The 20,983-nt window shown below is 38.3% G+C and overlaps 1 protein-coding gene across 13 annotated transcripts in view; it reads right to left on the bottom strand.

Moving 5' to 3' along the window:
- The window catches only part of FAM184A (family with sequence similarity 184 member A), a 123,993-nt gene that overhangs the window by 28,240 nt on the left and 74,770 nt on the right, over positions 1-20,983 (bottom strand). For 9 of the 13 annotated variants that reach the window (XR_003512564.1, XR_003512565.1, XM_027551107.1 and 6 more), the window contains exons 8-10: positions 19,936-20,057; positions 19,007-19,157; positions 4,770-4,811 (exon numbers count right to left, since the gene is read on the bottom strand). Coding sequence is in view for 11 of the 13 variants with exons in the window: in XM_027551107.1 (XP_027406908.1) it covers positions 4,770-4,811; positions 19,007-19,157; positions 19,936-20,057 (315 nt within the window). In the remaining 2 variants the exon portion in view is untranslated. The remainder of the gene's footprint in view (positions 1-4,769; positions 4,812-19,006; positions 19,158-19,935; positions 20,058-20,983) is intronic. The other 4 variants (XM_027551106.1, XM_027551111.1, XM_027551113.1 and 1 more) reach the window with 1 other exon arrangement.

The following is a 20,983-nucleotide window of genomic DNA, read 5'->3' as shown; positions in this document are numbered from 1 at the left end:
TTTTTATGCACTCTAGTTTTCTTTACCCCTAACAGAAATCTTACTATAGAAATGAAAGAATACAGAAAATATACAAATAGCTTATCCTCAGAACAAAGAATATCCTGAGATAGCAAATGTAATCTGTGGTTCTCAAACCTGGCTATATATTGGAATCATCTCTGTAGATTCTAATAAATGTATTTGCCCAGCCACTGACCCTTGGCTATTCTGATTAAATAGGTCTGGAATTGAGCAAAGACCACCTAACATAATTTCTAACTACCAAAGTAATGTGTTCGTTGTGAAAAAAAACTTCTTTAATAAAGGAGTTTATAAAATGAAAGGGAAAGTATGCTTCCTTCCCTTTCCTCACCAAATCCCAATCCCTAAGGTTAATCAATTCTAACATTTTGGTATCCCCCAAGACTCTTTTTTTTTTTTGCATTTGCATATGTCTATATTTATTTATAAATGACAAATAACAGTCTGGAATAAAGTGCACCAAATTGTTAACAGTGTTTTATTTTAGGCATGTGTCTCCCAAGACTCTTATGACTTCTCTCTCTCTTAATGTCCTGTTTTCTTTTGCTTTTTTTAAACTATGTTATGTGTAAACAGGTGGATGGATGACTTTCATCATGTAGAGTGTACATCTGGCATGATATGACAAAAATTACTTGGGGGCCCCAGGGCACACCTCAAGAGACCAGAGCTTAATGTCCAAAGTAGTTGAAACAGAGACCCATGGGGCTGCTGTTGGAACAAACATTCCCTATGTCTTAAACAGAGAAATAAACATCAACTTCCTTCATGAAACCATGAGGGTATCAAGATCCTTAGGTGTCGCTATCGTTTTTCAAACACTCAACAATATGTAGCTCCCTTCAAGCTGAGTATACTCATGGATTTATATAATGATGGTTAATGATTTCTCTACTAGGGAGACGAACAAGTTTGGTTTTAGAGGTTTGCTTTTCCTTTCATGGGGTCATTTCTAGGGTATACAATCCATGATGTGTAGGAATGCCCCCATTCTTTTCAATGACTACAGATAATACAAATGGCAGGCACTGTTTCTTCTTTCCCAAATGCCCATGTCCCCCTTTTTCTTTCTTCACAACGAGTTGAACTCATGAGTTTGTTCAGGAACTGAATGAAAATCCCGATCTTCAAGAAGGCAGGCCCCTCTCCCAGCACCAAGGAGTGATTTACGACTGGGATAAGAAAGTCACAGTAACCTAACTCTAAGGTTGTATCATCCCATCTTAGTTAATAAGCTAAAAGGAAGTATGTGGAGAATTTGGAGGAGGGGGAGAGATTTTATTTCCTGATTAAAAAACTGCTTAACGGAGAGTCTCCTGTGTTAGCACAGTTGTTCAAGAACATGAAAGGTGGAGCTGTAGCAGCCAAGTTGCAACCATGACATGACAAACTTGAGGTCCAAAGGCTAACATATTGAACATGGCAAAGGAGAAGAACACAAAGCACCTGGGCACCTCATTAAGTATCTTGACAGCATGAGCCACTGTTAACTGGGTGTTCTGCTGCTTAAAGCCAAATTCATCCTAGTAGACACCATTCAAAGTATAAATACACTATAATTACTTTAATCCTTCCTGATGAAAATTCAGATCATCTCACCTGATTTTGCTATTACAAATGTTGTACCAAAACACCCCAAAATAAATGGCCTAAACACATACTCATGTGAGTCTATCAGAAGGCTGAATCACTCTTTTTGAAGTTTCACAGATGACTTTAATGCAGTCATAGCTGAGAACCACTGCTCTGGAGTTCATAAAACTAAGACTCTGGCTGCTTCTTTAATGAGAATCGTAAGGCAACGACCAGATAAGTCTTTGAAGCCCTGGTCTTTTACTTGTCCTCTGCTCTCAGTTCATTTTATGCGATCAAGGAGGAAAACAAACTATCTTCTTCAAGTAATATTACCTACGGCCTTTTCTCCTATAGTTTTGGTCAATTTATCATGATACTGGTGAACAATTTATCTAGTGATTCTGTGTGTTTTTGAAAAAGGCTGTCATATAAATTATGATTTTTTAAAAATGACTTGCTTTCCAGGGTAGAGGCTTCATGTGAGAGGGTTCATTCATTTTTGTGAAAACAAGAAAAATGAGTAAGAAAAAGCAATTTGAAAAATAGGATGTTTAAGTACAATTTAATTTTTCAATAAATTACAGGTACGGAGTTGTGGATTGTGTTGAGCCAGAACACTTGTTAATTTTGACAAGAAAGGTCAACATACTACTACGACTACGACAACGTCACTTCAGTCGTGTCCGACTCTGTGCGACCCCAGAGACGGCAGCCCACCAGGCTCCCCCGTCCCTGGGATTCTCCAGGCAAGAACACTGGAGTGGGTTGCCATTTCCTTCTCCAGTGCATGAAAGTGAAAAGTGAAAGTGAAGTCACGCAGTCGTGTCCGACTCTTCTCGAACCCATGGACTGCAGCCTACCAGGCTCCTCCGTCCATGGGATTTTCCAGGCAAGAGTACTGGAGTGGGGTGCCATTGCCTTCTCTGAAGGTCAATATAAATTATTAGAAAGTCTAAACCACATGATATTAATATTCAGTTCAATACTTTCAAATATATAAAGCAACATTAAAAACCTCTATAGGCCTAGTAGAGGACAGTAGAATAATTTATTACTATGTCAACAATTTATATAAATGCTCAAGTAAAATGTTTGAAACTGTTTGAATATTTTAATTCTTTCTATTGTTTTCCTTTTTAACCTCTAATTTGCTATTTTTGAAGGGCCTGGCTAAGAAAAGTCAACTTAAGCTTCTGAAATTATGACCATTCAGGAAAATACTGAATCATCCATAATTTTCTGGTATTTTCCAAGAAGACCTGTAAACTGAGTTTATTGATTGAGAACCACAGTAATGCCTACTTAATGCCCTTAAGATATTTTTGGAATATTTCCAGTCATCCTCTCATTCTTAGTTGAAAAATAAAGAACAGAGGCATCAACGATTACTTGTTCTCTTAGAATAAGACAGCATATAGTGGAAACTTCTTGCATGGAAGGCTGGCTAAACAGTGTGTGGAGGGGGTGGGTAGCGCTCACTTGGCTGAATGATACTGACAAGGTCACATCTTGTTTGGGAGATGTCTGAGTGAACAGTTCATCCTCAGTGACTATGATGTTACAAAAGAGAACTAATTAATGGGGATTTCATTGTGTTATTGACCTCTTTTGCTTATTTTGTAGGAGATGAATCAAGGCATTCTCATTCAATTACTAAAACATTTATTTATTTTTGCACTTTTTTTTTTTACATATTTGTGATTATTTATTCCCATTTTATTTATTTTTTTTTAATTTTATTTTATTTTTAAACTTTACATAATTGTATTAGTTTTGCCAAATATCAAAATGAATCCGCCACAGGTATTTAAATTAAATAAAATTGTTTTTATTTTAATGAACACCTTTTCATTTATAACTGTTTAGGGGAAAGTGACTATGTTGCCATACATATTTTGAAGTACAACTCAAACAATTTTTGACAGTAATCAATCATATCTTATTTGGGGTTCTTATTTCTATCCCAATTAGTATGCATGTCAGAAAGTCTGGATTGATACAGCAACCATGCCCAAATTCTTACTATGCTCTATGTGATTATTAAAAAAAATTCTAAATGTAGCCTTAGTTCGCCAACATTGAGTACCACTTTAAAACACATTAAAGAAAATGGCATTAAATGTATTCATGTATTTCTAATTTTCATATAGACAGTAAAGTTGAACATAAAGAACAGATAAAAATTTTCTTGTACAGTAGAAAGAAATTAAGGAGGTAGGAGGACACAGTTTTGAAATATAAAAATTTCGTAGGACCACTCTAGACTCAAGATTTGATTCCTCTAGGTCAGGAACTGGCACACTGGAGTCTGTTTCTATTGCCCATGGGCACTTCCATATGACAGAGGCCAGTGGGTGTCACAGACACTGCATGACCCACAAAGCTAGAAATATTTATTGTCTGGTCTTTTGCAGAAAAAGCTTGCTGACCTCTGCCCTAGGAGATCAAGAAAAATGTTCAAAGATGCTTACCTCTCTGCTAACTTATTTTAAAGAACAAGTTGGGCACGAGTTCTATGTGAAAATAAATCTCATTTTTCTCTTCACATGAAAAGAAAAAAATTTTAATTATCGTTTAAACGCAATATTACTTTGAAGCTTAGTATCTGAATTTTTGAGTATGTATAAGTAAAAGAATAGCATTGCCAATTCTTTGGAAAGGGATTTACTCCATTTTGCTTTAAATCTTTTAATAATTGTAACATTAAAATGTAAAATACATTCTGAATCTATGAACCTGCACAACTATCTGATACTCTTAAGAAGTCAATTGATTTTACTCTTTTAAAAAACAAACTAACAAAAGAAGAAATACATTTACATTTATTTCCATTTTTTATTAGAGTCAACAAGTTGACGGTTTTTCAAAATATTACTATAGCTATCAATGCAAATATTAAAATAATGAATTTTATATCTGAGAAGTAAAATCTTGCTTGGCTTTAAAATAAAATGCATGCTTATCAATACCGTGTGTGATAGGCGTGTGCACATACGCAAACGAAAGGCTGAAGGCTAGAAGTTTTGCCACCCATACACAACATATCTTACCCAGGCCAAAAAGTGTATTTTTTAATATCATAAGTCAAAGCTTTCAAGCGGTGATGATGTTGATGCAAAACCAAAAGTGCAACATGCCCTGTGTACAAAGTGTAAGTGCCGCTCACTTACATTGTTGATAGATTTATGCAAAGCTTCCCCCAGAGAGTGCCGCTATGAAAAGATCACAGGAATAAAGGGAAACATTCAGAAATCGACTAAGTGAAAGAAAGAGGGACAAAAAGGGAGAGTAAGACATAGAACGTTAATTATAATATGCTCAAGAAACAAGTAAGTTGAAAACAGTTCTGAAAAAGAAATCAGACAAAAAGAACTTTTTATGACACGCAGTCTACATTATCTGTAGTCCTTTAAAACAGTGTCTGAGGCTTACGGGCTTGCAGACTTACCTCAGGAAGACACCAAAGGACAGTACATGTAAACCAGAGGTCAGTTTAAAAGACCGTGGTTATTGAAGCACCTGGAAGGAATATTACCGTTCTAAATTCCTTCCAGAAATCTATAATATAATGCCTCAAAGCATTCCACTCAGCACTGGAGTAGGTTCTAGAAGGATTTCTCTTGTGAGAAATGAGCAGATGAGAACTGCAACACTCACTTCACTGACTACATAATTTGAGGGCTAAAAATAAATATGAGATAATCACTGAAAATGTAAAGATTGAATAATAATCTGGTTTAGCGTAAAAGTTCAGGGGAAAGGAAGAAATGATGCCTTTTTATCTTTTCAACCCTATTTCCTAGACTGTATTTGATAAAATTATATATGACCTGCGTTCATTTTTTAGCTCACTGAAATGCTGAGTGATAAACCACTGGAAAAACATGCTCTCCCTCCCCTAAATATGGGGAAAATGTGATTTAATTTTCAATTGCCTCATTTTTTGCCTTCCAAGGATACAAAGTAGTTATTTTAAATTTATATTATTAATATAGGAAAGTTCCTGCAAAGTGGCTTTTACTGTGGACATTAATCAAATTTTCAGATGGAATATAATTATCTTTTCCCCCATAATGTGAATATTCCTTAATGTTTACAAACTAAAGATAGCTTTTATTTGGTAAACAATTATTTACTAATACCCTAAGACTAATTAAGGTTATAGTTCACAGAGCTGAAAAAAATAAGAAAAATTATTAACTTTCTGTTTGATCATTCTATAACTTTGCAGTTTAAACTCTCATACTTTGAATTTTATTTTATTCTTTCTTCTACTCATAATATTCTTTATATACTAATGAGATAGTTCTCCAAAGTTCACAAAGTTTATGAAAATCCAAGGGTTTTTTTAGTTTTTTTTTTTAACCTCTTTATATTTCACTGAACTGATATCCTCGTACTAGAATTTAATCTAAAATGAACGTCATTTACTTATGAAATAATTTTTTCATTCTTTAAAGTATCATCAGACAAAAAAAGTATGTATGTTATTTAGGATTCCTGAACTAACTGATAAATTAGACCAATATTACAGATCAGAGGTTCTTCAATAGGAATTCTAGATCTTCTGTGAGAGAAGTATATTTGAACATCTGGAATCTAAACTCATATGGTCACTACCTCTGTCCTCATATTGCTGAGGTCCATGGAAATATCTAAACCAAAAGTCCTGGTCCACAAGTTGTGAGCTGGGGTGACTTACAGCACAGACCTGGCGACAGCAATTAGAAGAGGCACGGCAGTGGTGATGGGTCACAATACCCTTACTGGTGAGTACATCAATGAAGTAACATTATTTTGTTTAAAGAATTATTAGAGTACTGTTATATTCTAGGAAGTACAGAGTGATATAGAGAACTGAACAGCATACTGAACAAACATACATAAATTAAAAAGTAAGAAAAAGTTCATGATAAATAGGATTTTAAAAGGTTGATGTGATAAGGAAGTGACTAGAGGTGATATTGCATTGATGGTAAAAAAAGATCTTTGGAAAAAAGTGTCATTTAAACTTAGTGAAGAAGTCAGCCACAAAATGAGATAATTGGGGGGAAAGAGTGAACAGGCAGAAGGATTAGCTCAAAGACCCTAAGGTGTCAGTGAGCTGGAATGACTGGGTGTGTGGGGCGGGGTGTGTCAGGCTGAAGTGAAATAGGACATATCTGTTGTTTAGTTGCTAAGTCATATCTGACACTTTACGACTTCATGGACTGTAACCCACCAGGCTCCTCTGTCCATGGGATTTCCCAGGCAAGAATACTGGAGTGGGTTGCCATTGCCTTCTCCTGGGGATCTTCCCAAGCCAGGGATCGAACCTGAGTCTCCTGCATTGTAGGCAGATTCTTTACTGCTGCGCCACCAGGGACTAAAGAGCCTTAATTCACTGGGGACCCCTGAAAGAATTTTAAGCAGGAAGATGGCACGATCTGATTTACATCATAAAAGATTACTTCAAGTTTGTGAGGGGAAAAGTGAAATTGTGGGAGCTAAACAGAAGGCTATTATATGGTGGCTTGGATTAGTATTTGCTAAGAGAGACAGAAGCAGGTGGAACTGGGATTTGTTTCGGAGATAGAATAAACAGGATTGAGATTACATGAGAGATCAGAAAAGAGAGAAAGCAAGGATGACTCTTCAGTTTTTGTTCTGAGCAAAAAGTGCAAGGAAGTGAAGACGATGGGATAGGGATTGAGAATCAATACTTTTGAGCCATACATGCTAAGTCTGAGATGTCTATTAGATAATCAAGTGACTGAGTTTGGGTGAAGACAACGGCTGGAGATTTAACTTGGATTTAACTGGAAGTCACTGAACTATACAGACTGGGCTTCCTTGGAGGCTGAGGGCAAAGAATCCGCCTGCCAATGCAGGAGACACAGGAGACCTGGGTTCGATCCTTGGGTCGGGAAGATCCCCTGGCGGAGGAAATGGCTACCCACTCCAGTAGTCTTGCCTGATGAATCCCCATGGAGAGAGGAGCCTGGAGGGCTGCAGTCCATGGGGTCACAAAGAGTTGGACACGACTGAGCAACTGAGCATGCATGACCTATAGATGGTATTTAAAACACAAAATGGGCTGAGATTCCCCCCAGTAAAAGTTTGAGAGAATACTGGATGAACTAAAAATCTATATGCAAATGTATTGTTTGGCAAGTATTCTACAAGTATTCTACATACCATTCAGGTATGACCTAAATCAAATCCCTTATGATTATACAGTGGAAGTGAGAAATAGATTTAAGGGCCTAGATCTGATAGATAGAGTGCCTGATGAACTATGGAATGAGGTTTGTGACATTGTACAGGAGACAGGGATCAAGACCATTCCCATAGAAAAGAAATGCAAAAAAGCAAAATGACTGTCTGGGGAGGCCTTACAAATAGCTGTGAAAAGAAGAGAAGCAAAAAGCAAAGGAGAAAAGGAAATATATAAACATCTGAATGCAGAGTTCCCAAGAATAGCAAGGAGAGATAAGAAAGCCTTCCTCAATGATCAATGCAAAGAAATAGAGGAAAACAACAGAATGGGAAAGACTAGGGATCTCTTCAAGAAAATCAGAGATACCAAAGGAACATTTCATGCAAAGATGAGCTCGATAAAGGACAGAAATGGTATGGACCTAACAGAAGCAGAAGATATTAAGAAGAGATGGCAAGAATACACAGAAGAACTGTACAAAAAAGATCTTCACGACCCAGATAATCATGATGGTGTGATCACTGACCTAGAGCCAGACATCCTCGAATGTGAAGTCAAGTGGGCCTTAGAAAGCATCACTACAAAGCTAGTGGAGGTGATGGAATTCCAGTTGAGCTATTCCAAATCCTGAAAGATGATGCTGTGAAAGTGCTGCACTCAATATGCCAGCAAATTTGGAAAACTCAGCAGTGGCCACAGGGCCGGAAAAGGTCAGTTTTCATTCCAATCCCAAAGAAAGGCAATGCCAAAGAATGCTCAAACTACCGCACAATTGCACTCATCTCACATGCTAGTAAAGTAATGCTCAAAATTCTCCAAGCCAGGCTTCAGCAATATGTGAACTGTGAACTTCCTGATGTTCAAGCTGGTTTTAGAAAAGGCAGAGGAACCAGAGATCAAATTGCCAACATCCGCTGGATCATGGAAAAAGCAAGAGAGTTCCAGAAAAACATCTATTTCGGCTTCATTGACTATGCCAAAGCCTTTGACTGTGTGGATCACAATCAACTGTGGAAAATTCTTCAAGAGATGGGAATACCAGACCACCTGATCTGCCTCTTGAGAAATTTGTATACAGGTCAGGAAGCAACAGTTAGAACAGGACATGGAACAACAGACTGGTTCCAAATAGGAAAAGGAGTTCGTCAAGGCTGTATACTGTCACCCCATTTATTTAACTTATATACAGAGTACATCATGAGGAATGCTGGACTGGAAGAAACACAAACTGGAATCAAGATTGCCGGGAGAAATATCAATAACCTCAGATATGCAGATGACACCACCTTTATGGCAGAAAGTGAAGAGGAACTCAAAAGGCTCTTGATGAAAGTGAAAGTGGAGAGTGAAAAAGTTGGCTTAAAGCTCAACATTCAGAAAACGAAGATCATGGCATCCGGTCCCACCACTTCATGGGAAATAGATGTGGAAACAGTGGAAACAGTGTCAGACTTTATTTTTCTGGGCTCCAAAATCACTACAGATGGTGACTGCAGCCATGAAATTAAAAGACGCTTACTCCTTGGAAGGAAAGTTATGACCAACCTAGATAGCATATTCAAAAGCAGAGACATTACTTTGCCAACAAAGGTTCGTCTAGTCAAGGCTATGGTTTTTCCTGTGGTCATGTATGGATGTGAGAGTTGGACTGTGAAGAAGGCTGAGCGCTGAAGAATTGATGCTTTTGAATTGTGGTGTTGGAGAAGACTCTTGAGAGTCCCTTGGACTGCAAGGAGATCCAACCAGTCCATTCTGAAGGAGATCGGCCCTGGGATTTCTTTGGAAGGACTGATGCTAAAGCTGAAACTCCAGTACTTTGGCCACCTCATGCGAAGAGTTGACTCATTGGAAAAGACTCTGATGCTGGGAGGGATTGGGGGCAGGAGGAGAAGGGGACGACAGAGGATGAGATGGCTGGATGGCATCACTGACTCGATGGACGTGAGTCTAGGTGAACTCCGGGAGTTGGTGATGGACAGGGAGGCCTGGAGTGCTGCGATTCATGGGGTCGCAAAGAGTTGGACATGACTGAGCGACTTATCTGATCTGATCTACATGAGCAAGATCCATGTTAAGAAACATTAATGCTATATTAAGTCAATTTCCTTTAAAGCATCTTAAGCTACTTGTTAGTTTTTGAGATGACTGAAAAGGGCCTTAAGAGGTCCTCTTCAGCTCATTAGAGCACTTGGATATTTCAGCACAGAAGGCTTACTAAGGTCTTTCAGGATTTCTGGTCTTAATGGATGAATATAATCAGACTTTCAGCCATTATAAGTAAGGAAGAAAAACTGAAAATAACTGAAAAAGTTGCTGCACTTAATGAGAAGTTTACAGCTTTGTACATAAGAAAACTATGCTCTTAGGAGTAATCTCATTGTTCTAATCCTCAGTTTATTCATTTAGAAAATAGCACAAGGCTTTTATTGATAGATGTTTGCAGTTTACAAACGTACTGGTATATAAATATTGAAATCCACTGAATTCCAGGGCTTCCCAGGTGGTACTAGTGGTAAAGAACCTGCCTACTAGTGCAGGAGACATAAGAGATGGGTAGGGTAGATCAATCCCTGGGTAGGGAAGATCCCCTAGAGGAGGGTATGGGAATCCACACCAGTATTCTTGCCTGGAGAATCGCCATGGACAGAGAAGCCTGGTGGGGTATGGTCCACAGGATGGAAGAGACTTAGCATGCACACACTGAATGACAGCTTTTAGAGGACAAGGGCTTGTTCACATTTTGCATCCAAAGTGCCAAACTTAGCACCTGGCAAAGAGTTAAATGGTCAATAAATGTTTACTAAAAGACTAAATGAATGACATGGACTTTTATTACTGAGTTAGTTTTTACTACTCTCTACCTTTTCCCCTTCCCCACAGAAGCATAAGAAGTCATGAAAAACTCTTAGATAACAAAAAGAAGTTATTTAGAAAAAACAGGTATCTTGCAGAAATCCTGTTGACAGAAGCCAGCAGAATCTAAGACTGAGAAATGTACTCCCTCAGAGAAGTGAACTAATGAGTATACTAAATATCTGTATTAATCTGAACAAAGGCTGCCAAGAGGGAAACAATATACACTGCACGGCACCTATCTTGTCCTACGCTGGTCTATTCTCTGTACTGCAGTCAGTTTTCAAACTTTAATGTTTGAATGTGTTAGATTCATCAAACCTTGCTTAAAATCTTTCAGTGGCTCGTCATGCCACTTTAGATAAAATCTCCACAAGGCAAACAAGAACCCATGTTATCTGACCCTGCTGCCTACCTCCCCCCTCTTCCTAGCTCTCTTTTCCCCAGAATATAGGTATTTGGGGGCTGCCTGAGGACCTTTGCACATACTTCCCCCTCTGCCCAGAATGCTGTTCTCCTTCTCCTCTTGGCCTGATTCTACTTCTCTTCCAGGTAAAAGATCCTGCACTTAGAGAAGCCTTCCCCATACAACATTACGGTTGTAATGAATTAATGTGCCATTTCTGTTTGCCTTCTTTTCTAGATTATAAACAAAGGGAAGTAAGACAGCCCTGTTACTGGTCTGTCACAGTGCCTAGCGTATCAGAAATACTGAATTTTTAACATATGTCAACATTTTTTATTCTGACAATAGAATTTTCTTTACTAACAGAAGAAATGTCACTTGTTAAATTTCTAAATTCCTTGAAACAATATCTACATTAATTTTACATTGCATTCAAGTAAAATATGTTAAATCTTAATAAAATATTCTAAAATTAAGTATTTAACATATAACACTGTACTTTCTTAAATTATGGAAAGTTTTCTCCAATATTATTTTCAAGTATACTAACATCTAGAGAAAAGCAACCAATAAACCTAAGATTAGAAGTGGGAATCACAACTTTAATAATTCTCCTGAAACAAAAAATAAGAAAAGTCATGAACAATTATTTCATATTTAAACTAAATCAGTAATAACAGGCTTTTCAATGAAATTAAGGTGAAGAGAAGCTAATGTTAGATAATTTTAACACTTCTCAGAGGCTAGGTCTTTAACTTTATAATCATATATCTACTGACTCTTTTCAAATCCAAAGTATTGTAATTATTTTTAGTATCCTGCCATGGGAAATGGAAATAAATGTATTTATTATTACAGTGATATCTAGAAGTTCTTAATATTTTTCAAGTGTCTTCTGGGCCCTAGTGCCTGTGAAGGCATAGACTGTTCAGCATTTCATCACAGTCCCACTGCAGTATTTTGCAGAACACACATACACACACACACACTCAGTACACATTAAAACTACTCAGGGGGCAGGTGGGAACTTCCCTGGTGGTCCAGTGGTTAAGAATACACACTCCCAGTGTCGGTAAGGGTTCAATCCTTGGTCAGTGAACTAAGATCCTGCATGCTGAGTTCAGTTCAGTTCAGTCCAGTCGCTCATTCGTGTCCGACTCTTTGCGACCCCATGAACCGCAGCACGCCAGGCCTTCCTGTCCATCACCAACTCCCGGAGTCCACCCAAACCCATCTCCATTGAGTCGGTGATGCCATCCAACCATCTTATCCTCTGTCATCCCCCTCTCCTCTTGCCCTCAATCTTTCCCAGCATCAGGGTCTTTTCCAATGAGTCAGCTCTTTGCATCAGGTGGCCAAAGTATTGGAGTTTCAGCTTCAACATCAGTCCTTCCAATGAACACTCAGGACTGATCTTACAGTCCAAGAGACTCTCAAGAGTCTTCTCCAACACCACAGTTCAAAAGCATCAATTCTTCAGTGCTCAGCTTTCTTTATAGTCCACCTCTCATCCTTACATGACTACTGGAAAAACCATAGCCTTGACTAGACGGACCTTTGTTGGCAAAGTAATGTCTCCGCTTTTGAATATGCTATCTAGGTTGGTCCTAACTTTCCTTCCAAGGAGTAAGCGTCTTTTAATTTTATGGCTGCAGTCACCATCTGTAGTGATTTTGGAGCCCAGAAAAATAAAGTCTGACACTGTTTCCACTGTTTCCCCATCGATTTGCCATGAAGTGATGGGACCAGATGCCATGATCTTCGATTTCTGAATGTTGAGCTTTAAGCCAACTTTTTCACTCTCCTCTCACTTTCATCAAAAGGCTCTCTAGTTCTTCTTCACTTTCTGCCATAAGGGTGGTGTCATCGGCATGCTGAGTGGTAAGGCCAAAAAAAAAAAAAAAAAAATCTACAAAAAGCCTATAGCTAAAACTACCCAATACTTTATACATCCTTTTTAAGGTAGGTATAGATAGCATAGTTCCATCTCTTCGTTCTCTTTCCCCAGGGTCCAGGCTGTGTCCCTGAGGTTTCTTTCACACAGTTCCCTGGTCTCCTAATTTCTCAGGAGAGGATTCTGAACCTTCAAGGTCAGCTTCACTTGTCTCCTGTCACTGCTTAGGGCTTCTGTCAAGGTCGTGGTCTAAGTTAGCTGAGAAGAGGTGCTAACTCTGGGTCCTTTTCTATCCCCTCTACCTCAGTATCTGCTTGCAGCCATTCTTCTATTAAAAGGTAGTATTGTTACTCATTTAACATGGGCAGAAAACTGATTAAAATATAATCTCTTTTCAAAAGACAGAAGTACAATTTCTAAAGAGAGAATTTCTTTCTTCCTAACAAAACTTAAGAGCCAGCAGAACAAGTACTGAGCTTACAGAACCAAACTGATTCAAAATTTTGTGTTTCAAATAGTCTAGACCAGTGCTAACAAGAGTTATAATTGAGACCCATGTGTCACTTTAATATTTTAATAGCCATATTAAAAAAGGTAAAATTATTTTTAGGCATATATTTAACCCAATATATCCCAAGTACTAGCATCTCAACATGCAACTAAATAAAAAGTACTAGTGAGACATTCCATATTCTTTTTTTATATTAAATTTTAAAAACCCAGTATATATTTTACATTGACATCTCAAATTGGATGAAGCTCACTTCAAGTACTCAGCAGTCATAGGTGGCCTGTTGCTACCATATTAGACAACACTCATCTAGCAATCAGAAAGCATTCTGCAATGGCCTTAAACTGGCTTTTCTGTCACTCTTGATCAACAGTATTGATTTTGATGCTCCATTTCTTATTCATGTCATTGGTCTTTCCTATTGAGCGTGAAAAATGCCCAAGTATCCTGTGATTGTAGAATCAATAAGTCTAAAATCAAACTCACCACCTCATCCCCTTTCAGTGAAGTAGTCTGTCATGACCTTCCTGTCTCAGATGATCATATTCTTTCCATTATCTTTGTTTCAAATCCTGGGCCAGCTTTAACATGTCCTTCTCCTTTACCAAAGTATTCCATCAAATTTGTTCCTTTATGATTTCTCTTGTAATTCTCAGTGAAATAAACTTAATTCAGGTCCTATTTGGGTGGAATTATTTGTATTTCATATAATTGACAACCTCCTCTTTGGATGCCCTGCCTCAGGTTTTCTTTATTCAGCAACACCTGAGAGCTGACTATATGCCAGGCACAGCTTAAGCTGCTGGGATGCAGCATGAGCAACACAGGTAAAGAACCAGCACTCACGGAACTACATTCTAACAGGAAAGAGAATCAATATGCTGCTATATGGTAACAAATGTTTCGAAGAAATACAAGGCAGAATAAAAGAGTGACAAAGGGAGGCTATTTTAGGGGAAGTGGTCAAGGAAGATCTTTTTTGAAGATTAAGATCTGTGCATAGGGCTTCCCTGGAGGCTCAAGGGTAAAGAAACAACCAGCCAATTCAAGAGACACGAGTTAGATCCCTGGTCCAGGAAGATCCCAAATACCATGGAACAACTAAGACCATGAACCACAACTACAGAGCCTGTGCTCTAGAGCCTGGGAACTGCAACTACTGAGTTCATGAACCCTAGAGCTTGAGCTCTGCAACGAGAGAAGCCACTGCAATGAGGAGCCTGTGCGCTGCGACAGAGTAGCCCCTGCTCACCTCAACTAGAGAAAAGCCTGCTTGGAAATGAAGACCCAGCAGAGTCAAAAATAACTATTTTTTTGAAAAAAAGATTTGAGCAGAGAATTGAACAAATTGAGGAACAAGCCATGTAGATCTGGGGAAGGTGAATTCCATAAGCATTGGAAGATGCAGAGGCCCTGAGATGGACTAAGCTTGGTGCGTGTGGTCCAGAAACTCCACTCCAAGGAGTCCAGTATGGCTGTAAAAAAAGAAGGGAGACAGTGGCAGCAGATGACATGCAGACAGAGGCCAAATCATGAGGCTCCTGCAGGCCACAGTAAGAGTGTGGAGTGCACTCTAAGAAGGTAATGGGAAGCCACTGGTGGATTTGGAAATTACAGTACCATCATCCAATTAATATTTTAAAAGTACCACTTTGGTTGGATGGAAAACAATTTGTAGGTAGATAAGAGAAGAAGCAACGAAACCAAATATAGGTTCCAGGTGCGGCGCAGAAGGGTAGCGGAGGAAGTGGTAAGACATGAGCAGATCTGGATGTACCTGGAAGGCAGAACAGTAGAAAACGCTGGTGGTTGGCTGCACAGCATGTGAGAGAGGAAGCAGTCATTCCTTACTGCTTAGATGGCTAGGCAGTAAGGAACCACAGTGTCTAGCAGGAGCAGTGCGGCTTAGGCTATGGTGATGGAGGGATGCATGGTATGTATTCAAGAGCTCTGTTTCACACATTTTAATTTAGTTATTTATAGTGAGATGTCTCCATTTAGTCCTCACTTCAATATTAAGCTTTCTTTAAAATAAAAAAAAAAATTCAGCATGTTACTCTGCTATCCACAAACCTTTGAGAGAATCTCATGGCTTATTGAGTAAGTCAAAGTTTTTCACAATGATCTCCCTCCCCAACTGTCCTGTTATTTGTCAGTATTCCTTACAGTGTCTGGGAAATTTGAGTATATTTTGTCTGATAATATATTGAGTATACATTGAGTATAAATGTCTGATAAATGAGTAAAAATATTTGTGTTCCCCCTTCACCTTATTCAAAAGCCACACTACAGCTGACCTCCTCAGTGAAATCCTACCCAATCACATTGGCTGTATTACTTTTCTCTAACTCAGTACTCCTACCCAGTAGTATGCTGATAAATGTTTTAACAGCTCTCTGAAAAATGAAGCCCTCATCTGTAGCATTTGTTATACCTAGGATGTAAACACTCTCGCCATGGATGACTGCAAGCCATGATGACCCTGATGACCCTGAATGTGGAGTAGAGAAGGTACTGGCAAACCAGCTCGGTGAGCTGGCGGCACCCCAACACCACTGCTTCCACAGTACTAACAGTCCAGACCATTTATAAAGTCACTTACAGCAGAGTGACTTTTACTGAGGTGTCTGTACACAAGTCTTTCCCCTATTAGACTGTAAATATGTGGAGGGTAAAAACTCTGTCATATGCATTGCTACAACCAGCTGAATGACCTTGGGGCCTCAGAGTTCAAAATGGAGAGTCAGACCTAAACAAGAGAATTCCATAATTCTATGTCTGAATGATCCATGTGTCTCTCAAATTTCTGAGTTCACTGATCTGAATGGGGGCGCTGGAATACAAAGTCATACTTCCTTATTATTCCAAAATAAAATCTTCCTTGAAAAAGGTGAAATAGAAAAATAAATGAGGACAGTTTAGGCTCACAAATAGAAAATATGATCAATGAGGAATCTATATAATCATTTTTCAACTAAAGAAAAATAAGACTGTATTTCTTCTACTTTAAAGGAATTCAAATGTGCACACCCATTAGCCCAGGAAGCAAAATTAGTTTTGGACTAAAGTATAATCATTGAATAGAAAAAATAGAACACAATGAAATAATAACAGAAGACTAAAAGATATAAAGTTAGGCTCTGACTGGAGCACAGAATGAAAATAAAAGCTTCTGGAAATTTTCATAAAATAAAAAACATCAAACTAAAGAAAAATAAAATTCTCATACTTGTCTATGCCCATTTTTTCTGATATATAGGCCATGAGGGTGAGTTTAAATTAAACCCATGTGAAAGACAAATTCTTTTACTTCTTTGGTCTAAGCAGGATGAAATACATGTAAGCTAAGGCACAAAAATTAGACTTGTGTTCAGCTTACTCAGAAATGATTTAAATACATGAAAATACAGATCCTCTGACACCCTTTCGTAACAGATGCTTCTGCCCAGGCCCTAACTGTTTCCTGTTCTGTCTGCCACTTTGTACTCCCTTAATTTCACAAAGCTCAAGCCAGGTCTGTTTTCCCCAAGTGTGGAAGGGTGCAGGCAGTACCGCGGTGCCAGAGTGAAAGCGCTGGAGGGAGCGGGCAGGGGAGGTAGCTTTGAGGAGCAGGCATGAGCAGCAGTCAGGTAACCGGAGAACGGTGGAGCAGGCGGCAGAGCACAGCCTCTAGGAAACCATCCAAAATAATCTGCAGAACAAGATCCAAAGGGCCAGGAAGGGTCTTCTGTCCAAAACAAAGTTCCATAAAAAAGACTGCTGGTCCTGCTAGAATATGTCCCATCTCATATATCTACAAAGACTGAACCCTCTAATATAATACTGACTTCTACTTTAGTGTGAAATCCTTTGTTTAGTTTTCTCTTAACTTCCTTCAGGTAGACAATCCTGAATGTAACAGCTATTTGCCAGCTTATCTACGGTAATGTGTGTGCCCTACACATTTTAGAAGCGGGAAAAAGGAAGATGTTGTAATTTTGGAAATGGTCTCATGGCCTGAAGCAGTACAGAACAGCTTCACCTTTGGAGGCAATTAATTCTTGGTTACCTTGATATTTATGGTTAATCTGCTTTGAAAACGGATTTAAAATTTTTTTCTGTAAAGTTGGCAAACATTGCAGCCACATGTAATAAAATATATTATAATACATAGAACTAGAACCAGATGCAAAGCATTATATCCCCTTGGGAACGAACAATGTAGACTAGATGTCCAAAAAAAAAAAAAAGACATGACACGGATACCAGAATATCAGAGAGGCATGGAGGAAATCTGAGTAAATGGACAATGAATAAAATAACTTGATAGAAAACAGGTGGGAGAGGTGGTGTGCCCTCTTTACAGTGCCAAATCCAGCTAGAAAATGTCTAGCTCAATAGATCCTGATTGATTGAAAAACAAGGCAGACTTTTAAGGATGTTTTTCTTTTTTACTGTAAATTGAATTATGTGGTATAATTAAACCTTCCTAGGTACAGAACATCATACAGGAGTATTACCACTCTACCCAGTAAAACATGTCCTTCTAGATCCCTAAGGAGGGATGTAAAATAACTACAGAGAAGGTAACTAATAAGCAATGCTAACATGGGGACCAGCTGTTAGTGAGAGTTGTTTTCTTATTTTTGTGTGAGTTTCAAAGGTTTCAAATTTATTCACAAAAGCTCATAAATATTCCTGGAGGTATACTCCCTTTCCAGAGTAACATTGTAAATTACTATGAAATACCAGTCACAAATGGGCAGGCTCAAAGTACTCTAGAAAGATACTGCATGTATGTACCTATATAATAAATAATCCTACAAAAAAGCCTATCCTGTTTATTTTGAAATTCATCGTGATCACAAATAGAAAGATAATAGTGGATTTCTGGCACTAAATTGCTGAGCTGCTTCTTGTCAAGTTCTGCACTTGCTTATCAACTGGTGACTCATGCAGTCAGTCCTATTTAATTATTGGCTTTGCAGGAGACTGTTAAGAATTCATAAATTTAGAAGTTGTGTAAATGAGTGAAAATGTGCAAATTCGCTTAATTATAGGTGCTCTGGAAATAAGCGAGCCTGACATAAGAAGATAGATTTAGAAAAACCACACCTTACATTTATGTCATTTTGAAGCATAGCATGCAACTTCCTGCTGGTGAGAAAGAAGAAAATTGCTCACTTCTAGTAAGTGGTTTTAGGAAATCGGGATAACTTTTAATAAATTTTACCCTCCATTGCCTAAATGCTATCTAATGGCTTGGAAAAAAATGTTATACTTTCAAACTAAAACTTTTCCATTTAAAACCCTTAATTTGTTCAGTTCAAATATTAAACCAAACAACTGTAAGTGCTTCTCAATATTTAGGACTGTATATATAATTATTAAGCACACTATTTCCTAAGTTTAAGAACATTTCCTTGATTTCATACAATCTAAAAAATTTAAGTTAGTCCTATAAAAAATAACAAAATACAGTGAATTAATACATAATGTTTTATACCTCTTTAGCTAGTAAATGTCAAGGAAAATGATCTTCCCTAATCCACAGACTATAATTACCTGGTTTAAGAGATCTTCTACTTTCTTCTGCCATGAATCCCTGGCTGCATTTTTCTCTCGCTCTTTTAACTGCAAAAGTTGAGACATTGCTGACTTTTTATCCTCTTCATGTTGAAGCCTTAACTCTTCACGAAGTTTGGAACACTCCTGTCTAAAACAGAATAAATGTGTTTAATTTGTAAAGAGAATTTTTCCTCTCAATAACTACAGTATAGTTTGTTCGCAGGTTTTCTAAGCATTTAACTATTCTGCCTCAAAAGCTGGCTCAGAGTAAGAGGTACTTATGTTATCAATAAGTTAAGGGCCATAAGGTAAACTGGTAACTTACCAAGATCACTGATTAATCAAATTACCAAAGGTAGAATAAGTTCTAGAACAATAAGTCCTCTGACTTCAGATTAGTTCTCCACCTATATTATAGTCAGGAGAAGGAAATGGCAACCCACTCCAGTATTCTTGCCTGGAGAATCCCATGGACAGAGGAGCCTGGTGGGCTGTAGTCCATGGAGTCGCAAAGAGTGGGACACAACTTAGTGACTCACTTCACTTATAGTGAAGGCAATGAAATAAAAAATTATCTGTATTTAAGCAGAAAAACAGAACTCCAATTTCTCTGCATTTAACCATGGGAAAAATTAATTTAAAATGCTGCTACTATGGACTTCCCTGGTGGTCCAGTGGCTAAGACTCTGTGCTCCTGATACATAGGGCCTGGGTTCGATCCCTGGTCAGGGAACTGGATCCCACATGCCACATTTAAGAGTTCACCTGCTGCAGCTAAGACCCAGCACACCCAAATAAACAGATCTTTTTTAAAAAAGGCTGCTACTACATCTTTAACAATGAGACAATGTAAGCCATAGAAATAGAAAACCATTTCTTTTTGCATATGTGTATAGTAAGATGACATTAGAGAGTAAAGCATGTACCTAAGGTTTTCAGTCCATTTCATCTCTAAGTCATGGGCCATTCTGTCCACTTGTAGTTTCTCCTCTTCTTTCATGGCAGCCAGTGTTTCTTCATGCTGTCGCCTCTCTTGCTCTAGCTTACTCTGAAGAATAAAAGCTATCAATAAAGACTAGTCTTCAAAGTCACTGCTGCTTATGTCAAGTAAGGAGAGCACTTGCAGTATAACTTTTAAATTCTTACAGCACAATAATCTATAGCGCTATCTATAACAATTATTTGCAATTTTCTGACAATAAAATGATGGTACCCATTTTATCTTTTAAATGTCCTAGTGCAAGACATATTTTATTAAGGCTCATACATTGACAAGTTATTTTTAAAAGCTTAAAATCAGCATTAAATTAATAACCTAAGCTTTCCATATCATAGGTATCTAAGAATTCAATTATCTTTACCTGAACACACACTACATAGGCAAATATATTATTAAAATTCATTCCCATTCATATCAAAAGTATGCTATCTATTCAAAGTTTAGGCATTATAACTGTACCTCACTGACCTGATTAAAATAATCATGAGAAGTTTAGGCTTCTATTTTTATCATGTAACTTCAAACCAGTGGTCCATTGGTTTATGTTACAGTAATAGACTATGAAATATGTGACATCTCCGTAGAGGAGCATAAATCAAGTGGTTTTCTGGAGTGTGGGGCTGGACGTGACCTGTCTGGACAACACTGGCAACCACTGACCCCTGCCAGCAGTGCACCCGCTCTCAGGGCACAACAGAAAAGGAAGAGATGCTGGTTATCACAGTGACCCTTTCTGGATCACCCACTTGCTGTGGCATTGTTGAGGAGCATATCCAGATTTATGGGAAAGCAGGAAGTCAGTGCTGAAATTGTTGACCTGGCTGCTGCTGCTGCTGCTGCTGCTAAGTTGCTTCAGTCGTGTCTGACTCTGTGCGACCCCACAGATGGCAGCCCACCAGGCTCCCCCGTCCCTGGGATTCTCCAGGCAAGAACACTGGAGTGGGTTGCCATTTCCTTCTCCAATGCATGCAAGT

Source organism: Bos indicus x Bos taurus, chromosome 9 (assembly GCF_003369695.1).
Source record: "Bos indicus x Bos taurus breed Angus x Brahman F1 hybrid chromosome 9, Bos_hybrid_MaternalHap_v2.0, whole genome shotgun sequence".
NCBI lineage: Eukaryota > Metazoa > Chordata > Mammalia > Artiodactyla > Bovidae > Bos > Bos indicus x Bos taurus.
The sequence above is the reverse complement of the archived record's forward strand: the minus strand, read 5'-3'. Positions and strand labels throughout refer to the sequence as shown.